Source organism: Chanodichthys erythropterus, chromosome 3 (genome assembly GCF_024489055.1).
Source record: "Chanodichthys erythropterus isolate Z2021 chromosome 3, ASM2448905v1, whole genome shotgun sequence".
NCBI classification, from domain to species: domain Eukaryota; kingdom Metazoa; phylum Chordata; class Actinopteri; order Cypriniformes; family Xenocyprididae; genus Chanodichthys; species Chanodichthys erythropterus.
Window position 1 is genome coordinate 20,324,550 of NC_090223.1, and position 20,730 is coordinate 20,345,279.

A 20,730-nucleotide genomic window follows, 5' to 3' on the forward strand; every position below is an offset into this window, starting at 1 on the left:
TCATGGCATGGTGGCGAGTCTTAGATTATCTGCTTTAAAACAGGAATAAAATGTATTTTTGTGAAGAAAATTATTAGAAAAGTCATAATTATCATTGATGGAGATGACATGTACCCTAAATTGTACAAAGACTCATTTAACTGAGAGACTGAGAGTGAAAGAGGAAGTGCTGTAGAGAGATAAACTGGTGTGAAGAGAAGCTCATGTCAGATCTTGTTTTCAGACCATTTTCTAAAAGATTTCTCAAAACTATCAACACTATTTTTGTGTTTCGCAACCATCAACACATATTCAGCACTTGACACCATGTGTTCATGTTCAGTAGCGTTAAAAACCATCACAACATCAACCAGCAGTTCTCATGTGAACACTAGTACGCAACAGTTTCACACACCAGTCTGAACCACAGGACATAAAAATAATCATGTGTGAAATCTGTACAATAGAAATGCATGTTCAAGAACTGTTTAAAATTGTATAGTTATATTATTTTTTTCTCTCCAAACTTACTCTAATCATTTCTGTAGATTACAGGAGTTTATGCTGCAAAGTTCAAACTATTGAGAGATTAAAGCTTGATTGATTACAGTCAGAGGTCACGATTCTTCTGCTTTTATGTGACAGCACAATATTTTAAAAAGGCTGTTTCTTTATTAAAAAAGAAATCAAATAGTTAAAATATTAAATGTTGCAGCAATACAAGTCAGGAGATTTACACTAAAATAAGGAATATATTATAAATGACTGTGTGTTCATGTGGTTATAATGTGAAACATGCGAATATCACACAAGCCTTACATTGTAAAGGATGGCACTATATTGTATAAAGCAGAACAAAATAAAAATATTAAACTTTCACTAATAATACTGAAAACTACTGAAATATGATGATAGAAATACACTGTAAAACTGTGAAAAAACAGCCAAACAGTAACACATCGTTTTCCATTAAAACAGTAATATACGATAGAAAACAATGTATTCTGGGTAAATTTTGTTGTTTTTGATAAAGTCTACTGAAATGTAACTGAATTATCAGCGTTCAGAATCGACACTCGCCGTTTCCACCTGGTATTAAGATGCGTTTCGGTCGATCGGATCACAACCGGACGACACTAAATACAGGTATAAACGGGTTTAAGTGTATTAAATTTGACAGGTCAGTATTTGTAAAGCAGTTTTCACAACACTGTTATTGAAGCAGCTTCACAACGAACAAACCCTCAGTGATCAAAGACAAATGTGAAATCACATAATATTAATGATTATTTGACTGATTTGTTGGTCAGTTAAATATAATGATGATTATGACTTCTAATAAATCAGTCATATGTTTTACCTCTCATTCTGCAGCATTTGTAAATCAGCACGACTGTCACGAGCAGATATGGACAAGCTGCCAGTGCAGAACTGAGTATGTTGAGGACAGAGATCTGAGAGTCTGAATGAGACGCTGAAAAAAGAGAAAATATATCATGAACTATATCTGAACGAGGACATATGAAGACATAAATCACTCACAGTTTCATTGACTCTCACCTCTGACTGAGATCCAGCTCTTGAGAGACTCTCCTCTCTCTGGGTGTTTGCAGTAGTAGAAACCCTCATGTGACTTTGAGACAGTAGAGATGATCATCTCTGTAGTTTGACTCTGGATGAGTGATTCATCTTTATAGAAATCAGCTCTGAGGATTGATGGGGTTGGAAACTTATTTAAACAGCGTAGAGTCAGAGTATCTCCTTCAGTCACAGGATGAACAGGACTCTCCAGAATCACATCAGCTACAGAAACACAGGAAACATGGGCTGATTGAATAAAGAGTAAGATTATATGAACAGATTTCCATATTTTCTGACAAAACTAGATTTTTATCACAACTTGTGCATTAAGGTTTTTTTTTGTTGGTTTGCTTGTTTGTTTTTTGCCCATTGATCCTTCCTGTTCTTGTTAAAGGGCACTTATTATGCTCCTTTTTAACAGATTTAAAATAAATCTTTGACGTCCCCAGAGCTGCGTGATCTTTCAGTGTCTGTTCCATAACAGAAGTATTTATCTCCGTCAAACTCAGAAACAGACCTGAATGTGTTCCTGTTGTTGACTAAAAACTCTTCTTGAAACTTCTTTATACTATCACATGCTGCGTTCCAATTCGCCTACTTATACTACGCCCTAAAAGTATGTACTCTTTCTGTGAACAAAAAGTACTTACTTTTGAGTGTGTAGCAAAAGAGTAGACAAGCTTTGGGACATACTAACACGTCATACAATCGCGTCAATTCGCTCATTCGCATCCTGTCACCGTAAACTTGCCTGTCAATCATCTTACATCCTCCACATTTCATTTAGTTAATTTCCTACCGTATCGGAGAGAAATGCAGCACGTTGATCTGCAGTCGAGGGTCTTTCATGTGGAGAACTGTCCTCATATTTATGCATAATGATGCATTTAAAAGTTAATGGCCATTCGGATCTTTATAAAAGTCCACATTGGTATTTGCAGATGAAAAATAACACGGGTAACATTAAATATATATTTTCTATCAGGTTAAAATGATTATTAGTCACTCAAATCTCTCAGCGTCGATCGCGCGTATCCGCCATGTTTTGTAGTTTTTTAACACTTTTTACTCGTGTTTGTAGTTCTGAACTGAATCCTCGTCCAATGCGCAATGGGTTGTGGGCAATATTAGCCTTTATAGTGTGCACGGATCCACACTTCGAAAATCTACCGGAAATAGTAGACCATCCGGGGACTTTTGGCATACTCTTTTCAACATACTATGCTTTGGGACACACTTATTTTAATCTCACATACTATTTAGGATGGATAGTATGGACATTGGAACGCAGGGATAGTCACCGCCTTGTCCCGTTTGCTTTGTTTGTCATGTGCTTCTCTGTTCCCGCCACTCATCATTCACCATGGACACTGATTACCTTCACAGCTGTTTGTCATTTGTATTGTGCATTTAATTTCCTGCCTGAGTTCAGTTCTTGGTCCGGTATTGTCTTTAGTATGTTTGTGTTGCTACCTTCTTGCCTGTTCTGTTGGATCGTCATACATAAACTATGTTGTTAATATTGTACTCGTCTTCCTCGTCTGCCTTCATTGTAACAAAGCCTGACAGAATACCAGTTGATGTCACAGGGGCACAATAATTTGCATACGACTGCCTCTGGAGCAAGACAACAACACCTACTTTTACATCATCGCATCATTGTCCCCGTCCACTGATGTTCAGGCCATGAGCGAGTGGATCCAAAGCTGTTTACGAGACGATTATAATAACAAGATTGCGATGCCTTGTGCTGTTCCTGGCTGTGGCTCTAGTCACGTCAGTGCTGATTTGAGTGTTTGGACTGTAAGTTGACCAGAGACTGTTTTGAGAACAAGTCATAAAATGACACTGGCTTTGCCCAAAAACATTTGCTCAAAGATCAGGAATCAACTGTTCTGGAATCAGCAAGGACCCCGCAAACTCTATGTAACGTATTTAATTTTTAAACCGGTAATGACAGTTAAATTCATAATGAATAATCCTAATATTTTTACTACAAAGAACGCTCTTTATAATGGCTGAAGCTGTCGATCACAAGGTGCAAGTTTATCTGGACACAAAACTCCTGTTATAGTGACACTCTTACACTACACAATGAATCTCTTACTGTATTTACATCATGTTCGCATTGTTAGTTTGTGAAAGCATTTCATAAGAGTGCAGAAATTGTCATCTGATCAAGGTTAATAACTGCAACCTTCTATGTAACAGGATCTAAATTTAATGCAATAATCAACACCTTTCATGATTTGTTCATCTCCACAGTAAAAGTATTTGAAAGGATTCCACATGTAATACTTATTTCAATTGCAAAGATGTCAGCCAATCACAGCAGTGGGCGTTTACACTGAAGTCTCACAGCAGACACGCCCCTTCAAACAGAGTTCAAATCAGAGGACTAAAATCAGCCATTTATTTCTAAATTATGACAATTATTTGATGTAAAAATCATATTAACATTATAAGTGCACCTCAGAAAACATAAAATAGTTTAAAAAATCAATTTCATGACCCCTTTAATTTCACAGACACTGTATGAAACATTACAGGGTCAAAAAGGCCGACATTCACATGGCATAATATAAAGATTTAAAAGACAATAAAGGTTCAAACCCACAATCTTTGTGTTAATAATCTAGAGCTCGAGCCACAGTGTCACACCACCAACATCTACACCAGCAGTCAAAGAGACACACCGTTCAACAAAGTGTTTACATGAACACTAAAAATCATCTACAGTAGATTATAGAGTTGATAAATTGGTATCATTTCTGAGCAGTAGGTGGTGCTGTCACCAAACCTGCCATCTCTGATCAGATAAATGAACCGACAAAGATATATTCCATAAGAATTAAAAGAAAATCTTTGTTTTGGAGGATTGGTGGAAAAGAGGTGTTTGTTGAACATGATGGATAAGAATGAATGTTTCTGGAGTTATAGTGATTTCTTCACCCAATTCAATTTTAATTGTTAGAAAAAATATTAAGAAAGTTAAGTGTTACTTTACTGATGATTAGTATGTTAAAGGGGGTTTTAACATATTTCATCATTCCCAAGATATTTGATCATAATTTAGGCAAAATAAGTGATATTTGTAAGGAGTGAACACTAATAAGGGCTCACTGTCACCCATTGGCCTTAGGAAAACAGTGAACAGTGGGATACATGCATGTCTGCGAGTAAATTCAAGGGAAATATGGCAAAGTCATTTCAAAGTACCACATTTCCTGTTGCCAGCAGGTGGCGCTATGACTAACTGAATATTGGCATATAGATGTCTAAGTGTCACTTTACTGATTATTAGTATGATAAAGGGGGTTTTAACATATTTCATCATTCCCAAGATATCTGATCATAATTTAGGCAAAATAAGTGATATTTGTAAGGAATAAGATTATAAGGAATTGTCTTGTGCAGGAAAGATATCCTGATCATATAAGAAGAGATTACAGTTTTCAACATCTCAGTAAGAAATCAGTAAAGGAATTCAGAAGAAAATATCTTTTATTTACCATTCCTAAAAAAAAAAAAAAGGAAAAGTGCATTTTAAAATGATGAGTGATATTTATCCAGCTAAGATTTAATGTGGATTCAACACTTGCCAGATTTGTAATAATGATATTAAAACTGTTGATCATTCATTTTACAATGTAATTTGATTAATATCTTTTGGACTATCTTTTCGCAGCTTAATGTCTTTAAAAAGAGCTATTTATAGTTATAAAGGCAGGAAATTATTTGATTTGTCACCATGGAAACCGTTTCACTGTTTGTATCACTGCAGCATTTCTCACAGCGAGTGTCATGATGGACGAGAAAACCCACAATAATTTTACAAATACTGTTGTTGTGTCACAGAAGTTTTTTTTTTTTTTTTTAAGGTGAGAATGTAGATATTTAGAACCGAAATATGAGACTTATAAACAAGGCGTCTATTTGACAACTTGTTCAGATGTATTCAGAGATGCAAAATGTAAATAATAGTTTTTTACAATCATTTTGCTACTATTTTCAGAACCTTGATGTCATTTTTCACAATTCTAGACACAAAACTCACAACCAATGATCAAAATGCACATTTTTCAAAACTCTAACCCTTTTCTCAATTGCTTGGATACAATACACTGTAACAGTTCTGTCACATTAGTCCCAGTAGATTACCTTATGTTATAGCTAACCCAATCAGTAGGGGGCGATCTGGAGTCTGAGTTGGCTGACTGCCTAAAAGGGCTAGAGAAGAAGTATTGGGTAGGAAGTAGTGTGCTAAGCACATTGGATGTCTTCTCACCTTTGTTTGCGCCCTGATTTGAGGAACAACTTGTTCCTATTCTCAAATGTAAGTAAGCATCTGTCTATGTATGTATGTAGGGTCTGTAAATATGATTTTGTTGGGGCTTAGCATCAGACACATGTTTGTTTATTGTTTGTTTATATGTAGAGGGTTTCTTGTGTGCAAGGATCAGCTCAATTTCAAACAGGACCTAGACCAAAGGGACTAAGTGTCTTTGTTCATCTAACAACCATCTGCTAACCATCTCATTGACTGTGGTCAACGACTGATGAATTTGCTGATCTGGATTTATTTCACTTCACTTAAAGGGATAGTTCACCCAAAAATGAAAATTTGATGTTTATCTGCTTACCCCCAGTGCATCCAAGATGTAGGTGACATTTTTTCTTCAGTCGATCACAAATTATGATTTTTAACTGCAACCGCTGCCCTCTGTCATTCAAATAATAGCAGTGATTGGGAATTTCATCTATAAGAGTGAATAAACCTTGCTTAGACAAATCCAAATTAAACCCTGCGGCTCGTGACGACACATTAATGTCCTAAGACACGAAACGATCGGTTTGTGTGAGAAACCGAACAGTATTTATATAATTTTTTACCTCTAATACACCACTATGTCAAACTCCGTTCAGCTTCCAGCTAGTGAGGTCTGATCGCGCTCTGACAACGGAAGTGATGTCTCGCGCTCATTGAAGTATATGGGCGAGACATCACTTCCGTCATCACAACGCGTTTTTTGACCTCAGTAACAGGAAGCTGAACGGAGTTGGACATAGTGGTGTATTAGAGGTAAAAAATTATATAAATAATGTTCGGTTTCTCTCACAAACCGATCGTTTCGTGTCTTAGGACATTAATGTGTCGTCACGAGCCGCAGGGTTTCATTTGGATTTATCTAAGCAAGGTTTATTCACTCTTATAGATGAAATTCCCAATCACTGCTATTATTTGAATGACAGAGGGCAGCGGTTGCAGTTAAAAATCATAATTTGTGATCGACTGACGAAAAAAGTCCTCTACATCTTGGATGCTCTGGGGGTAAGCAGATAAACATCAAATTTTCATTTTTGGGTGAACTATCCCTTTAAGGACTTTTGTCTCACATGTTCACCTTTGAGGACTGATCTGTGGCTGGATAATACTTATTGCTGTACCTATGAACTGATGGACTTTCCAACTGATGGTGTTTCTTAGACTGTGGTGCTGGAATAGACTTGTTGATGCTGATGTATTGCTCGCAATATGCATTGAATACACATGGGTCGTAGAAAGGTAGCAGTCTGTGTGGTCCCTCAGTTTATTTATGTAGCATCAAAAAGCTAGGTGTTACAACACTTAAAACTTAGATCATTCGTTCATTCAACAAAAATCACCTGTTCAATATGACACAACTTAACACCAAATTACTACTATTTCAAAAGGCAATTCACACATTACATTTCAAATGAGTGTCTGTTCATTTCCTTACAATGATCTAACTATTAATTGATACAACTGTTCAAAATAAGTAACTGTTGCATTACTCTTAATGCATAGTTGTATGGAAACAGAAAAACAATCTTCCATGTTTACTGTAAATCATGAAAGTTTCAGGTTAATGAGATTCATTGTCACCAATTAGCGTGGAGCATGAACCAATTAGACTACAATATCCATGGATGTAGCCTAATATTTTATCATAATGCTTCATCAGACACTGTATGATATGTGACCCGATCTGGCGAAATGAGTCGGAAGTCGCAACGTTCTATTTTAAGATATGGGCCGATAATGTGGAAAAACAATGAAAAAATCTTTTCTTTTTTTTAAGCTAATTTCAAAGAACAGACTTTCAAAAATAATCTCCCAAAGTTTCGTAGTCCAGATAACTGAGTAAAGGTATATAAATGGCTATTAAATTTGACATGGTTTTACTAAATTCGCTGGAAATGAACTTCTCAACTCCTCTCGTCACTTATGAGCATTTCCCGGTATCCCCTGAAACGTCACTATCTCTGCTCTACAAATATGGTGTTACACGTTGTATAGAACCAATCAAAAGGCTTAGAAATGTAAACACACTGACCTAAACGCTGATTTTTAACAATGGGAAGCCCCGTTTCGACTGACAGGCACGCGATCGGTCCAGCCATCCTCCTGTCAGACTAGCGCGCCTTATAAAATAAAACTCCCATTTGCGTGTCTCTCTTTAAAAGCCAATAAAAATTGAATCCATATAGGTAGCACAAAAATTATTTTTGCATACAAAACCAGAGACTTTAAACTTTCATATCAAGCCTCCAACATGCTTCTGTTGCGTTGTTTTCACCCTCTAATGAGTCTGAGTAATATGCGTTTACAACAAAAACAGCACAGCCGCTAACTGAATACAAGTATGTATAATTCACATGCTCATAACTTCATGAAAAAATGCACAGATCATAAAAATCGCACATCAATATTTAAAGCAGATTCTCAAGATTAAAATGAATCCAAAATCAATATAATATTGCATTGATCACAAGATATTACTCACAAAATGATTTAACATACTTGGCTAAAAACATGTCTCTCATCTCTCCGGGATGCAGTCTGTATCCAATGTTCCCGGACCCATCCATGTTCGTTTTCCAACGTGGAATAACACATAATAGATATCATTTTAAAGCTTAGAAGCTCATCTTTTTGCATCTAACCAAAGAAAAAATGAACAATTTTTCAAACTATTCTTTATAATATCAACACGAAATTTGAACCAGATGTAGCTCACATATAGGAGAGCATCACCAAAAAAGAATTTTTTTAGCGATCTTATTGTGTTCCTGAGTTATTCCATGTCAAATAAAAAAAGAAAAATTATTAAAAAAAAATCATATTTTTTTTGTCTTTTATCAGCTGTTTCTCAGCAAGAAAATGTCCAAATGTAATATAATTACATTTATATATATATTTTAATATATTTTATTAAAATTTAAAATGTTTTGTATCAACTGATACCTACCTTTTGACTCTCCTTGCTAGAGTTTTGGAGTTATGAGTCCTTACTTTTGTGTGTGTCGCTCAGACAAAAAAAAAAAAACAACTCTAAAAAAGCCTTCAGGTCTTAAAGGGTTAATTCAAATAAAAACTATAAAATAAATTGAGATTCAGCATTGTTTAATAGCGCATATATATATATATATATATATATATATATATATATATATATATATATAATATAATATAATATAATATAATATAATATAATATAATATAATATAATATAATATATATAATATAAATATAAAAATGTCTTTGGTCAAATTAAGCTGTAAAATAAATAGTTTATCCCTTTAAATGCAATGGATTTTGAAAGATATCAACAAAAAAACGGGCAAAAAACTTTAAAAGCGATTTTCTCAGGTTTTCAATTTGAAAAAGAGGACAGACAACCATAATTAAAATGGGTATATCTTTAAAACCATTCAAGGTATGGTTTGACTAGGATATCATTTTAAAGCTTATTGTCTCATCTTTCTATTGATACCAAAATCTCAATTTTGAAATTTGGGTCACTGTGACTCATTTTGCTGGATCAGGTCACATATCACAAAATATCTTAAAGTTCTTAAATCAAGAAGCATTTTCTTGACAAGTAAAAATTATTTTCTTGTTTTCAGGAAAAACTTACTTAATTTTGACTTATATTTCCTGAAAACAAGAAAATAATTTTTACTTGTCAAGAAAATGCTTCTTGATTTAAGAACTTTAAGATATTTTGACTAGAAACAAGACAAAAACTCTCAGTAAGAACAGCATGTTTTGCAGTGCTCCTGTTTTGTTTCTTACAGTACAAACAAGCAAGTTGAGAAACACTGCATTTGATGTTTTACAGCACTGTCTTTTCTTTTCTATTTCATAGCTAATTATTATGCTTTGATTCAAATAAAGCTATGTTGTGATTGTACTGTAGTGTTTTGTATCAATATATTACAAACTTTGTTCAATGATTCTGTGTCTGTATATTCTCTCTTCTACTGCAGTACTTTTACAGGGTACATGTAGTTCCATAATGAAACCTGTATCACCTATTTTGTTCTACAATATTTAATGATTGAACAATGACACAGTGAAACTATCGGTTGCTTGTGTGTTGGTGATCTATAGTTATGTTTCAATGGTATTTCACAGTAAATTTGTGTTTTGAACCAATGATTGTGCAAGTGCAAGATTGCTTTAAAGATGTGAATGAACAATGCTATGTTTTGAACATTAGACAGCCTGTGTTATAAGTGATAACCGTTTTGAGTTTTGTGTCAAGAGTTTTGAAAAATAACATCAAGGTTCTGAAAATAATAGCAAAGTGATTGTAAAAAACTGTAATAATAAGATAAAATAAAATAAGAAAATATCATCAATACATCATGACTACTTTTATGGTGTTATTTGGTAATGGATGTGAAAAATCCAGCGAACTTTGAGACTTGATTTGAAGATCATGTGAGACAATTTTGATTAAAGAAAAAAGTATCTTAATGTGAAGAAGCAAATCTCTCATTAATAACATGATAAACTTGTGTGTGTTTATGAAGAGATGATCAAACTCACCTGATACTGTCAGTGTAACTGCATCACTGCACTTTATCATGAAATATATCTGAACGAGGACATATGAAGACATAAATCACTCACAGTTTCATTGACTCTCACCTCTGACTGAGATCCAGCTCTTGAGCGACTCTCCAATCTCTGGGTGTTTGCAGTAGTAGAAACCCTCATGTGACTTTGAGACAGTAGAGATGATCATCTCTGTAGTTTGATTCTGGATGAGTGATTCATCTTTATAGAAATCAGCTCTGAGGATTGATGGGGTTGAAAACTTATCTAAACAGTGTAGAGTCAGAGTATCTCCTTCAGTCACAGGATGAACAGGACTCTCCAGAATCACATCAACTACAGAAACACAGGAAACATGTGCTGATTGAAATAAAGAGTAAGATTATATGAGCAATAATGTAACATAAAAAAATAGATTTCTAGATTTTCTGACAAATCTACATTTTTATTATTTTTATTTTTATTTTTTTATTTTTTGCCCATTGATGCTTCCTGTTTTTGTTAAAGGGCACTTATTATGCCCTTTTTACAAGATTTAAAATTAGTCTCTGGTGTCCCCCGATTGTGTATGTGAAGTTTTAGCTCAAAATGCCCCACAGATAACTTTCATGGCATGTTAAAATTGCCAGTTAGGTATAAGCAAAAACATGCCGTTTTAGTGTGTGTCCCTTTAAATGCAAATGAGCTGCTGCACCCGGTCTAAGAGGGCGGAGCTTCAAGAGTTTAACGGACACACTAATAATGTCAGAAACTGTCAGTAACTGTTCAGCCTGAACCGGATTCAGACAATAATGCCTACAGAGCCAGAGAATATATGCTGCATGGAGATAGAAAAGGTTTAGTTTAGTTTAATTATGGTTATAAATTATGCTGCCATCTTGCTTTTATCCACTACTAGTATAAACCTGTTGTAGCGAACCCTGTCCAAATGATGACCAAAATGTTTTCGCTCCAGAAAATCACTGTAAGAACTTAATAAAACACAATAGAAGTGTGCATTAAAGTCATATCCATAAACTCTCTCTCTCTTGCATTATCATTAACACACCCAGCGATTTACACAGAAACACTCATTTCAATTAACAATAAACAAATGTATACACACCGTATGCATTTTTCTGTGGGTGCTTAATAAACTGGTGAGCTTTATATCCATAAATAAACTCTGATAAACTGTAATGAAGTGTTTGCTCTCACTTTCATTGCTGCTGTATCCAGTATCACTCTGGACAAGGGTGTCATGCAGAGTTTAGCTCCAACCAATTAAACAAACCTGAATCAACTAATCAAGGTCTTCTTCAGGATTCTTGAAACTTCCAGGCAGGTGTGTTGAGGCAGTTTGGAGCTAAACTCTGCAGGACAGTGGCCTTCCAGGACCGAGCTTGGACACCCCTGCTCTGGAGACTATAAGCTGGATCATGAAGAGTTAGTACTGATCCATCCTTGAGTAACAACTTTTTAGCAAAACCTGTGTTTTGTATTGTGTCTTTGCATTGACTTTCATTCACAAAGCAGGCTGGTGTAAAATGATTTGGACAGACATAAACAAATTTAGGTATATGGGGGTACATTCCCTTCAAAAATAAAACTAATCCACTGTGTCTTCAGTCCTCTGATGTCAGGAGTACATGGAGACTGTTATAAATCAACTTTAAGAGTGAACATATTTCTGCAATGAGTGCACACCATAGCTATGGCGTAGGCTGTGTGTAGCACATGTAGCCTATGGTGTAGCCTGACATGCACCTCTTCAAAAATGTAACAATGCAGCAGAAGAGCAATCAGAGAAGAGTGAGCATTTTCAACTTTCATAGGAATGAAAAGACGCTCTGTTTTAGGGGACACAAGCTCAAGCTGCAACAAAAGTCATTGCCTATTTGCCACCATCACTACTGAAGCTTCTCTGCTTCTTCTGACAACATACATGACAAGCTGCTTCTTCTTCGGCTTTTGCCTTGATACTCAACATGACCGCGGACACTGCCTACTAGTGGTCAGCATGTTTACACGTCGACACAGACAACAACGCAGAAGTATAAATGAAAACTGACGCATATCCCACGGTGCAGAGGCAAAAATCAACCTTTAAACCTGACAACAAAACACCTCAAACACTTACGAGACATTCTTGTCACTACAGCTGCTCCGGTTTAGAGAAAATGCCGGACTGTGTAAAACTCGCTCAGGGTGAATCTATGCTAATACACCAGAGTCTGTCAGCAGTCGTGCAAAGTGATGTAACTTTAAACACAATCTGCAAATGGCTGTTCTGAGACACTGCTTATGATTTATGGAAATTAAAAAAAATAGTGTGGGTGGATCTTTATGATTATAGGTTGGTTGTGTACACACACCGCCGCCAAACTTTTATGTTCAAAGTGAATTTTGCATTATATGTGCCCTTTAAATCAACCTGCTTCATGCATTGACTGTAAACTGCCAGTGAAATGAACAAATACAGAAACACAGACTCACGTTGTACAGTGATATTAACAGGATGAGATTTCTCTCCAGATTCAGACTGACACCAGTACACTCCAGTGTGTGATGTGATGGTGGAGCTGATTGTACATGTAGATCCTGTTTGTGATCCTGAGAGTATTGATGAACAATCTTCCAGTCGCCGACTGTCTGTGTATCTTCTGACTGTCCATCCATCAGAGTTACTCTGGTCCTCACAGCTCAGAGAGAGAGAGTCATATGTGAAGTGTTGAGTTCTGCTGGGACTGATGATCAGAGACACTCGAGGAGAAACACCTGACAACACAATTACAGCTGTAATTTTTCAGATTTGAAATTAATGAATAATTACACAGGGACAAATGAGTAATGCATTAATAATACATAACTCTAAAGCAACTACTACTTATTTGTATCAGAATTCTAAAGTTAAAATCATGGTGACCCACTAGTAATCACTCAAATGTTACATTTCCTTCTAAAGGAATTATTAATTATTTGGATCAGTATTCTAAAGTGAAGTTCATGGTAACCCACTTGTATTTAAGTGTTACCAAATAAATCAGAAGGAATTATTTACAAAAATGTACAAAAACCTCAAAAGATTACTATGACTAGTTACTATTCAACTCAACTCAACTTTATTTATATAGCACCAACAAAAACAACAATTGTTGAGCAGGGTGCTGTACAGTATAACACACTAACACCATGAACCACATAAATTACAGCGCAAAACAAACCAGACACAGCACACATCAACAACAATTAAAAGCGAAGAGAAAGAAGAAAGAAGATGGGTTTTGAGTTTTGTTTTAAACTCATGTAGTGTAGAGACAGTTATAATAAAACAGGTAAAATATTCCAGAGTTTTGGTTACTAGACAGTTTTCATGTTTCTCACTTTAAAATACTGATCCAAATAACTAGTAATTCCTTCTAAAGGATTTGGTAATACTTCAGTCCTTACTAGTGATCTTCACTTTAGAATTAATTATACATTATGCATTATTCACATTAATTATGAGCCTGTATATAGTAGTTCTTATAAAAAAATAGTAGTTATTGATTATCTAATAACTGATAACTGATCACTATTACTTACTAATTCATTAATCAGAGTTTATTGTTAGTTAATAGTAGTTACTAGAGTGTTAATAATGCATTACTCATTTGTTCCTGAGTAAATATTCATTAATGAAGGATCAGTATTCTAATTCCAAAGTTTCTTTACTAAAGTTTAATCAATTGTTTAAATCTGCATCAACTCACCAGTGACCCACAGTAGTTGTTTGTTGCTGTACAATGTTTTATAGGCTGTTTTTTCTGCTTTACACACATAAACTCCAGTGTGATTTACAGTAGCAGAACTGACAGTGTAATTTCCTCCAGATCCTCTGCTGCTGTCTGAGAGCGGATGATAATTTCTGCTCCCTGTAAAATAAGAGAAGGTGTAGATTTCACTTTAAAGTGGAACTCCACTGATTTAAACACACTTTGAATTGTTATAATGTTGGTAGTAAATGTAAATGAACAGTGTTTACTTATTCTCTGTGTTTCCTGGACAGAGTTATTCATATTTATTTGTCAGCAAAAGTCCACCAGATGAGGCATTTTACAAATGAGACTTCTGACATCTTCAGGGCTTTTGTGAAAACTATAGATTATATTTGTGAAAACTATAGATTATATTTGTGAAAACTATAGAGTACACTTCTGTATTTTTATATCCTCACCCATGGACAGTCGGATCAACAGAGGTTTATTATCACTGATTGTAACTCACTCCTGCTAAACATTCACTCTCTGAATTCTTGCACCTGGGAACAATACAAGTCTACATGCCCTGTCTCTATTGTTTGGATTCAGAAATCAAGCGCAACTTTAGTTCTGGCAGGTCACGTCAGTCAAACTCGCATCAGCTGACTCCCAGGTGACTCACATCTACCTATACGAATACGACACCTATCACAGCATATCATATATAAGCTTTTCAGCATTATCAGCAGCAGCTATTGCAGTTCTCAGGAGCTAATTACCCTCCTCCATCCCCAGCTCCTCCTTTCGTCAGTCAGGATTGGCCTTATGATTCCCTTGTATCAAGACTCAGCATTCTTGAAATATGTGTTAAATTATTGACATTAATTATATCTGCATATGTTGGTTCTGTTCTGTTTACCTCATAGGGGGGTTATTGCTGCTCTTCCTGCTCTTATCCATGCATGAATGTGCAGAGAGTTCATGACCAGAACAGAATCATACCACCAATACAAACTCTATCAATAATATTTGATGATAGTGGTCCTGACAGAAATATTAATATTTCAGACTTGAATAAAATCATCCAATTCAGATGAAACAACATGAAGCACATCACTGACCTGATGAGAGAGTTACAGTGAACCAGCTGAATATCCAGCCTGTAGAGGAGCCTTTAACCTCACAGATCAGAGTCACTGGATCTCCTTCAGTCAACCACTTCTGAGGAGAAACTCTTAACTGGACTTTATCTGAAATAGAGAAATGAAAGGTGCAAAGATCACCCTATGTGTGGTTCAAACCCTCATCCTTTAGGTTAGAAGCTCTGAGCTCAAAGCAGGGTTTCACACCACCTTCATCTACACCAGCAGTCAAAGAGACACACAGTATCAGATAACAAAGTGTTGAACATTGTTGTTGTAGTTTAAAGCACTAGGTGGTGTCTGTAGAGTTACTAATATTCAAGACAAAGTAAATGTCAAAAGATGCTTTATTTTTTATATTCTTCATAACAAATTTTGGCCATGCAATATTTATATGATCATTTTTGTGAGTGAATGTTTTTGGTGTTTTTTGTCACACCTCAGAACTGTCTGTGTGGTTTTAGTTCACAACACATGAATCATTATATAACTTGTTTAAAAAGCTGTATTTATAATCATGACACTCATTTACACTGCTGGGGCTGGATTCATGAAAATCGTTTTAAGAAATATTTCCAAGAAGTTCGTAAGAATGTTCCTTTGGGGATTTAAGACAGGTTGGAGGTTATCCTAACTTTAAGAAGTTATTTACGATGAATTTTAAGAACATTATTTCCAGAATTATGAATTCTCTCTCTCCTCTACACCTACAGCTGGTGTGTGGTGAACCACTGGTTAGAGGTGTAACGATAAACATATTCACATTGAACTGTTCAGTATGAGGCTTTCGGTTCGGTACACATTACAAACCAAACGATTCATTGGACTAATCCTATGCGATTACCAGACCAGAAATATAAGATCCTTCAATAACCAACAGGTCTGGCGTTTTCACTTTGGGTTCCCTGTAAGTTATGAGGGTGATGGCACGAGAATGGTGGATAAAAAACAACGCTATGTCAAATCTGCTACATGACAATAGGCCACACCAGCAGGAATGCTTCAAACATGTCACCTTATTTACACCGAAATCATCCCTGTGTGTCAATAACTGGAACTAGACGAAAACAAGGAGAAACACACACACTACAAGCTATCCCTGCTGCATTTATTCAAGCATTTACAACTCATTTGAACAGGGCAAAAGACGCAGCGATTGATGCATTTACAGCTGCGGATATGAGATCTTACTCTGTAGAGGAAAACGCAGGTTTTAAGAACGTTCTTAATGTAATTGAGCCCAGTTACACTGTTCCTTCACAAGCCCATTTCAGCCAGACCGTAATTCCTGATTTTTACAAAAAACAAAAGCCCACATAGAGAGCCAATTGACCAAAGCACCAGCGATTGCTCTGACAACAGACGGCTGGACGTCGAGGGCTACACAAAGCTACCTGACAGTAACGGCACATTATCTTACTGCTGAGTGGGAGATGAAAAGCCATGTTCTTCAGACACGCCCCTTGAGAGTCACATGAGTGAGGATTTGACCAAAGGGTTGGTGGAAGTGTGGAAGTGGGAGCGAGCTAATGTAACGATTCCTGTGACTACTGGAATATAGTTAATGCTGTTGGAGCTGCTGGACTTGGGCCAAAAAAGGGTGCTTTGTACAACAACGGCCCATGTGTTGAAGACAAAACAGGAGTTGCTGCAGCTTCCTTTTCACAAACTCAGCCAAGATTTACCAACTAGATGGATGTTAAGCTATGATTGAAAGATATCTTGAGCAGCAGGCTTCAGTGTGTTCTGCAATGACATACAAAGCTGTGAAGAAAAATATTAAAGACGTGTGTCTGAAAACGACGCGAGACTGGCTGAGAATGTCATCACAGTTTTGAAACCCTGGAAAACCCTTATGTGTACCGAGGCCTCTCCATGCTGTTCATGACCCATGAGGCAAGCACCAAGACTGGTGCCAAAATGGCAGAGATAAAATTGATCAGGGCAGTGGACTGTATTTCCCTAAAACTAAATTGTTCTTTTCTTTGTATTTGTTTACAACTACTACAATATTACATTTCATTTTTTTATAAGGAGCTGTTTTTGTTTTATATGTTGCTATGAAGACACCCCAGAAGATGGGTCAATTTTAGCTCTATCATTGTTCAAAGTAAAAAATAGATCATACTTTATGATGTTAGCTTTAATAAATTTAGAAAATGGTAAAAGTCAAGGAAATTTCTCTGGCATTTCTTTATTTCTGCTGTATCAAAATCATACCGAGCCGTGACACCACTGTGTCGTATCGAACTGAACCATGAATTTTGTGAACCGTTACACCCCTACCACTGGTGCTGTTATTCTGTGGCTGCCGTCACATCATTCATGTGGATGATGAACACTGGTGCTGGAGGAGGAGAAACTCCCTGATATGATTGGAAAGAGCTTTGGATGTACAGTGGAAAGTGCTAAATAAATGTTTCATTCCTTCATTCTTCTTAAATTTTTTCTTAAGAAACAAGATAAGAACTTTCTTAAGTTTAACATTAAAAGTAACATTAAACGTTTTTGGGAATACAAATATTCTTATCTTTTTTTTCTTAAGTTAGAAAATAATAAGAAAATAACAGTGAAGAATAATTTTCTTCTTCAGAATGTTTTGTGAATTCGGTGCCTGGTTTGTAACACAATGACACATTTGTGATCAAATTTATGAATCAAATTCACTCACCTTCAGTGTGTCCAGAGTAGATGTTTGAAATCAGCACTAAAAATACAAAGTAAAAAAAAAAAAAAAGTCTTAAAAGGTTATTTGTATTTGTATTTTCTCTGTCAGACATCTACAGCAGGAATTAACAGGTTTAATTGTTTAGTTTGAAGTTAGTCATTTGACCTTTAAAACAGATATGTTGATCTGCTTTATCAATGCAGAAATGTTTTCTGAAAACAACTGCAATTGCTGAAAAGAGGCAACTTAACAAAAGTCAAGAACTCAAATAAAGCAAACGTTGATCATCATGATGGTTGTCACAGACACGTCAGGTTCCACCTCACTGCAGTACCCACGCACTCAATCACCAGCCTTCTAATCACCGCCACCTGCACGTCATTACCCTGCAATCACCAGCACCATAAAGCCACCACACTCACACACACTCACTGTCCGGTCTCGTTCGCACTACATGTTATGTATGCTAACCTTAAGGACTCCCAAACGACTTACCTACCTGCTCCAGCGATCTCCTTCATCTCCTTCGTCTCCTGGTCTCCCCGTGTGCAAACCTACCTGTGTGTGTGAGTGTCTCCATCGTCTCCCTCAACTGCATCTCTCATCCAGCATCTGCAAGTTTAAAAGGACAGTATTATTTCCCATTCATCTCTCATCACGCCATATCTGCCTATTATCATACTGTGCTCTACTGTTTGCAAATAAATACTTAACTGGATTGCTTCTACTTCAGTCTCCGTGTCTCTGTTGTAACAGAAGACCGGACCATAACAACTTCACAGTATGAGCACCAACGACTCGTTTCAAGAGCTCGTGGACACGCTGCGCCGAGCACTCACACCACAGCTATCGTCATCTTCCTCTGGCAACGCTTCCACTCCAGCACCAGCCAGCACCGCTTCCTCACCTGCATTCACCGCCAGTCCCATGGCCAAACCGGCGCCCTACTCTGGATCGGCGGAGGAATGCAGCGGATTCCTTCTCCAATGCGAACTGGTCCTGGAGATGCAGCCGCAATTCTACACCACCGACACGGCTAAAATAGCGTTCATCATCTCGCAATTGCAAGGTAAGGCCCTGCAATGGGCAGACTCTCTGTGGACTCAAAAGGGCCCTGTGGTCAGATCTTACTCGGCGTTCGTCTCTCACTTCCGAGAGGTCTTCGGGAGACCTCTGACGGATTCATCGACTGGTGAGAAACTCTATAATCTAAAACAACGTAATCTCTCTGTTAACGAATATGCCTTGCAGTTCCGAACGCTAGCCGCCACCAGCGGATGGAATGAACAAGCTCTCATCACATCATTCCGTCAGGGGTTGGAACCCAATATGCGGCTGCATCTCGCTGCATACGAGGACTCCATTGGACTGGAACGCTTCATCCAACTCGCCATTCGCGTGGGGTCCCGTATGCAGTCGTGTCTCCTAGAGCACCAGGGCCAGTCAACCATCACCAACCTCCTCCGTCGGTCCGAACCCGTCAGCTCTCCAGAACCAGCCACCGAACCCATGCAGATTGATCATTCTCGTCTCACCACTAATGAGAGATAAAGAAGGCTGACCCTGAACTTATGTTTATATTGTGGATTACCGGGGCATGTCATCTCCACATGCCCAACCCGTCCTCCTCGGCCCGTGGTGAGTGCAATTTTTCCCTCTATCCAAAAAATGAAACCACTCACTACTGTTGTAATCCTTACTGCTGCAAACACCTCTGTTCCAGTGGTGGCGCTCCTCGACTCAGGGTCAGCAGGAAATTTCATCTCTGGTGCCCTATGCCGACAACTCAACCTCAAAGTCTCCCCGTCTCCGACTAGCTATCAAATCCACTCCATCACGGGCAAACCCCTGAGCCGTAAGAACATCCGTCATTATGTGGGACCTCTTCAACTCTGTGTCGGCATCCTGCACTCGGAGAAGGTACATCTGCTGGTTCTGGAGGAATCCACTGCTGACGTGGTTCTAGGGCGTCCGTGGCTGGAACAACACAATCCCACCATCTCTTGGCGCACGGGCGAAATCCTGAAGTGGGGCGATCACTGCTTTCCCGACTGTTTCCCAGCGCTTCCTGTTCCAACGTCTCCACTCTCCAAGTCTCTCTCCATGAACGCCACCTCTATCGAAAGCCCTGTCGAGAAACGCTCCGTGGATGTTCCCCCGGACTACGCCCCCTTCAGTGACGTTTTCTGCCCGCAGCGCGCCTCCAAACTTCCTCCACACCGGCCATGGGACTGTGCCATCGATCTGCTACCGGGTGAACCAGTGCCTAGGGGACGCATTTACCCCCTATCACTACCGGAGGAGAAGGCCATGGAGGAATACATCAAAGAGGCACTCGAACAGGGATACATCCGCCCGTCTACTTCCCCTGCTGCTTCAAGCTTCTTTTTTGTGGCAAAGAAGGACGGAGGCTTGAGGCCCTGCATCGACTACCGTGCCCTCAACAAAATTACTGTCAAATTCCGCTACCCACTTCCCCTCGTCCCAGCGGCCCTGGAACATCTCCGCGGTGCCACTGTGTTCACCAAGTTGGACCTCCGCAGCGCGTACAACCTCATCCGGATACGTGAGGGGGACGAGTGGAAGACCGCCTTTGTCACGCCCACCGGACACTATGAATATCTCGTCATGCCGTATGGCCTAGTCAACGCCCCCTCCGTATTCCAGGATTTCATTCACGAGGTGCTCCGGGAGTATCTCCACAAGTTTGTTCTGGTATATATTGATGACATCCTCATCTACTCCCGGAGCTTGGCCGAACATCGCCACCAC

At 37.8% G+C, this 20,730-nt stretch overlaps 1 protein-coding gene across 1 annotated transcript; it reads right to left on the reverse strand.

Moving 5' to 3' along the window:
* LOC137004012 (Fc receptor-like protein 5) lies at positions 1 to 18,887 on the reverse strand. Its single transcript, XM_067364278.1, has 10 exons — positions 18,800 to 18,887; positions 17,962 to 17,997; positions 15,450 to 15,506; positions 15,270 to 15,398; positions 14,161 to 14,322; positions 12,905 to 13,186; positions 10,523 to 10,765; positions 1,540 to 1,782; positions 1,340 to 1,453; positions 1 to 32 (listed from the first exon to the last, which is right to left on the reverse strand). Exons 1-10 carry the CDS (start codon positions 18,885 to 18,887, stop codon positions 1 to 3), a joined length of 1,386 nt encoding a protein of 461 aa, XP_067220379.1.
* Positions 18,888 to 20,730: the final 1,843 nt, after the last annotated feature.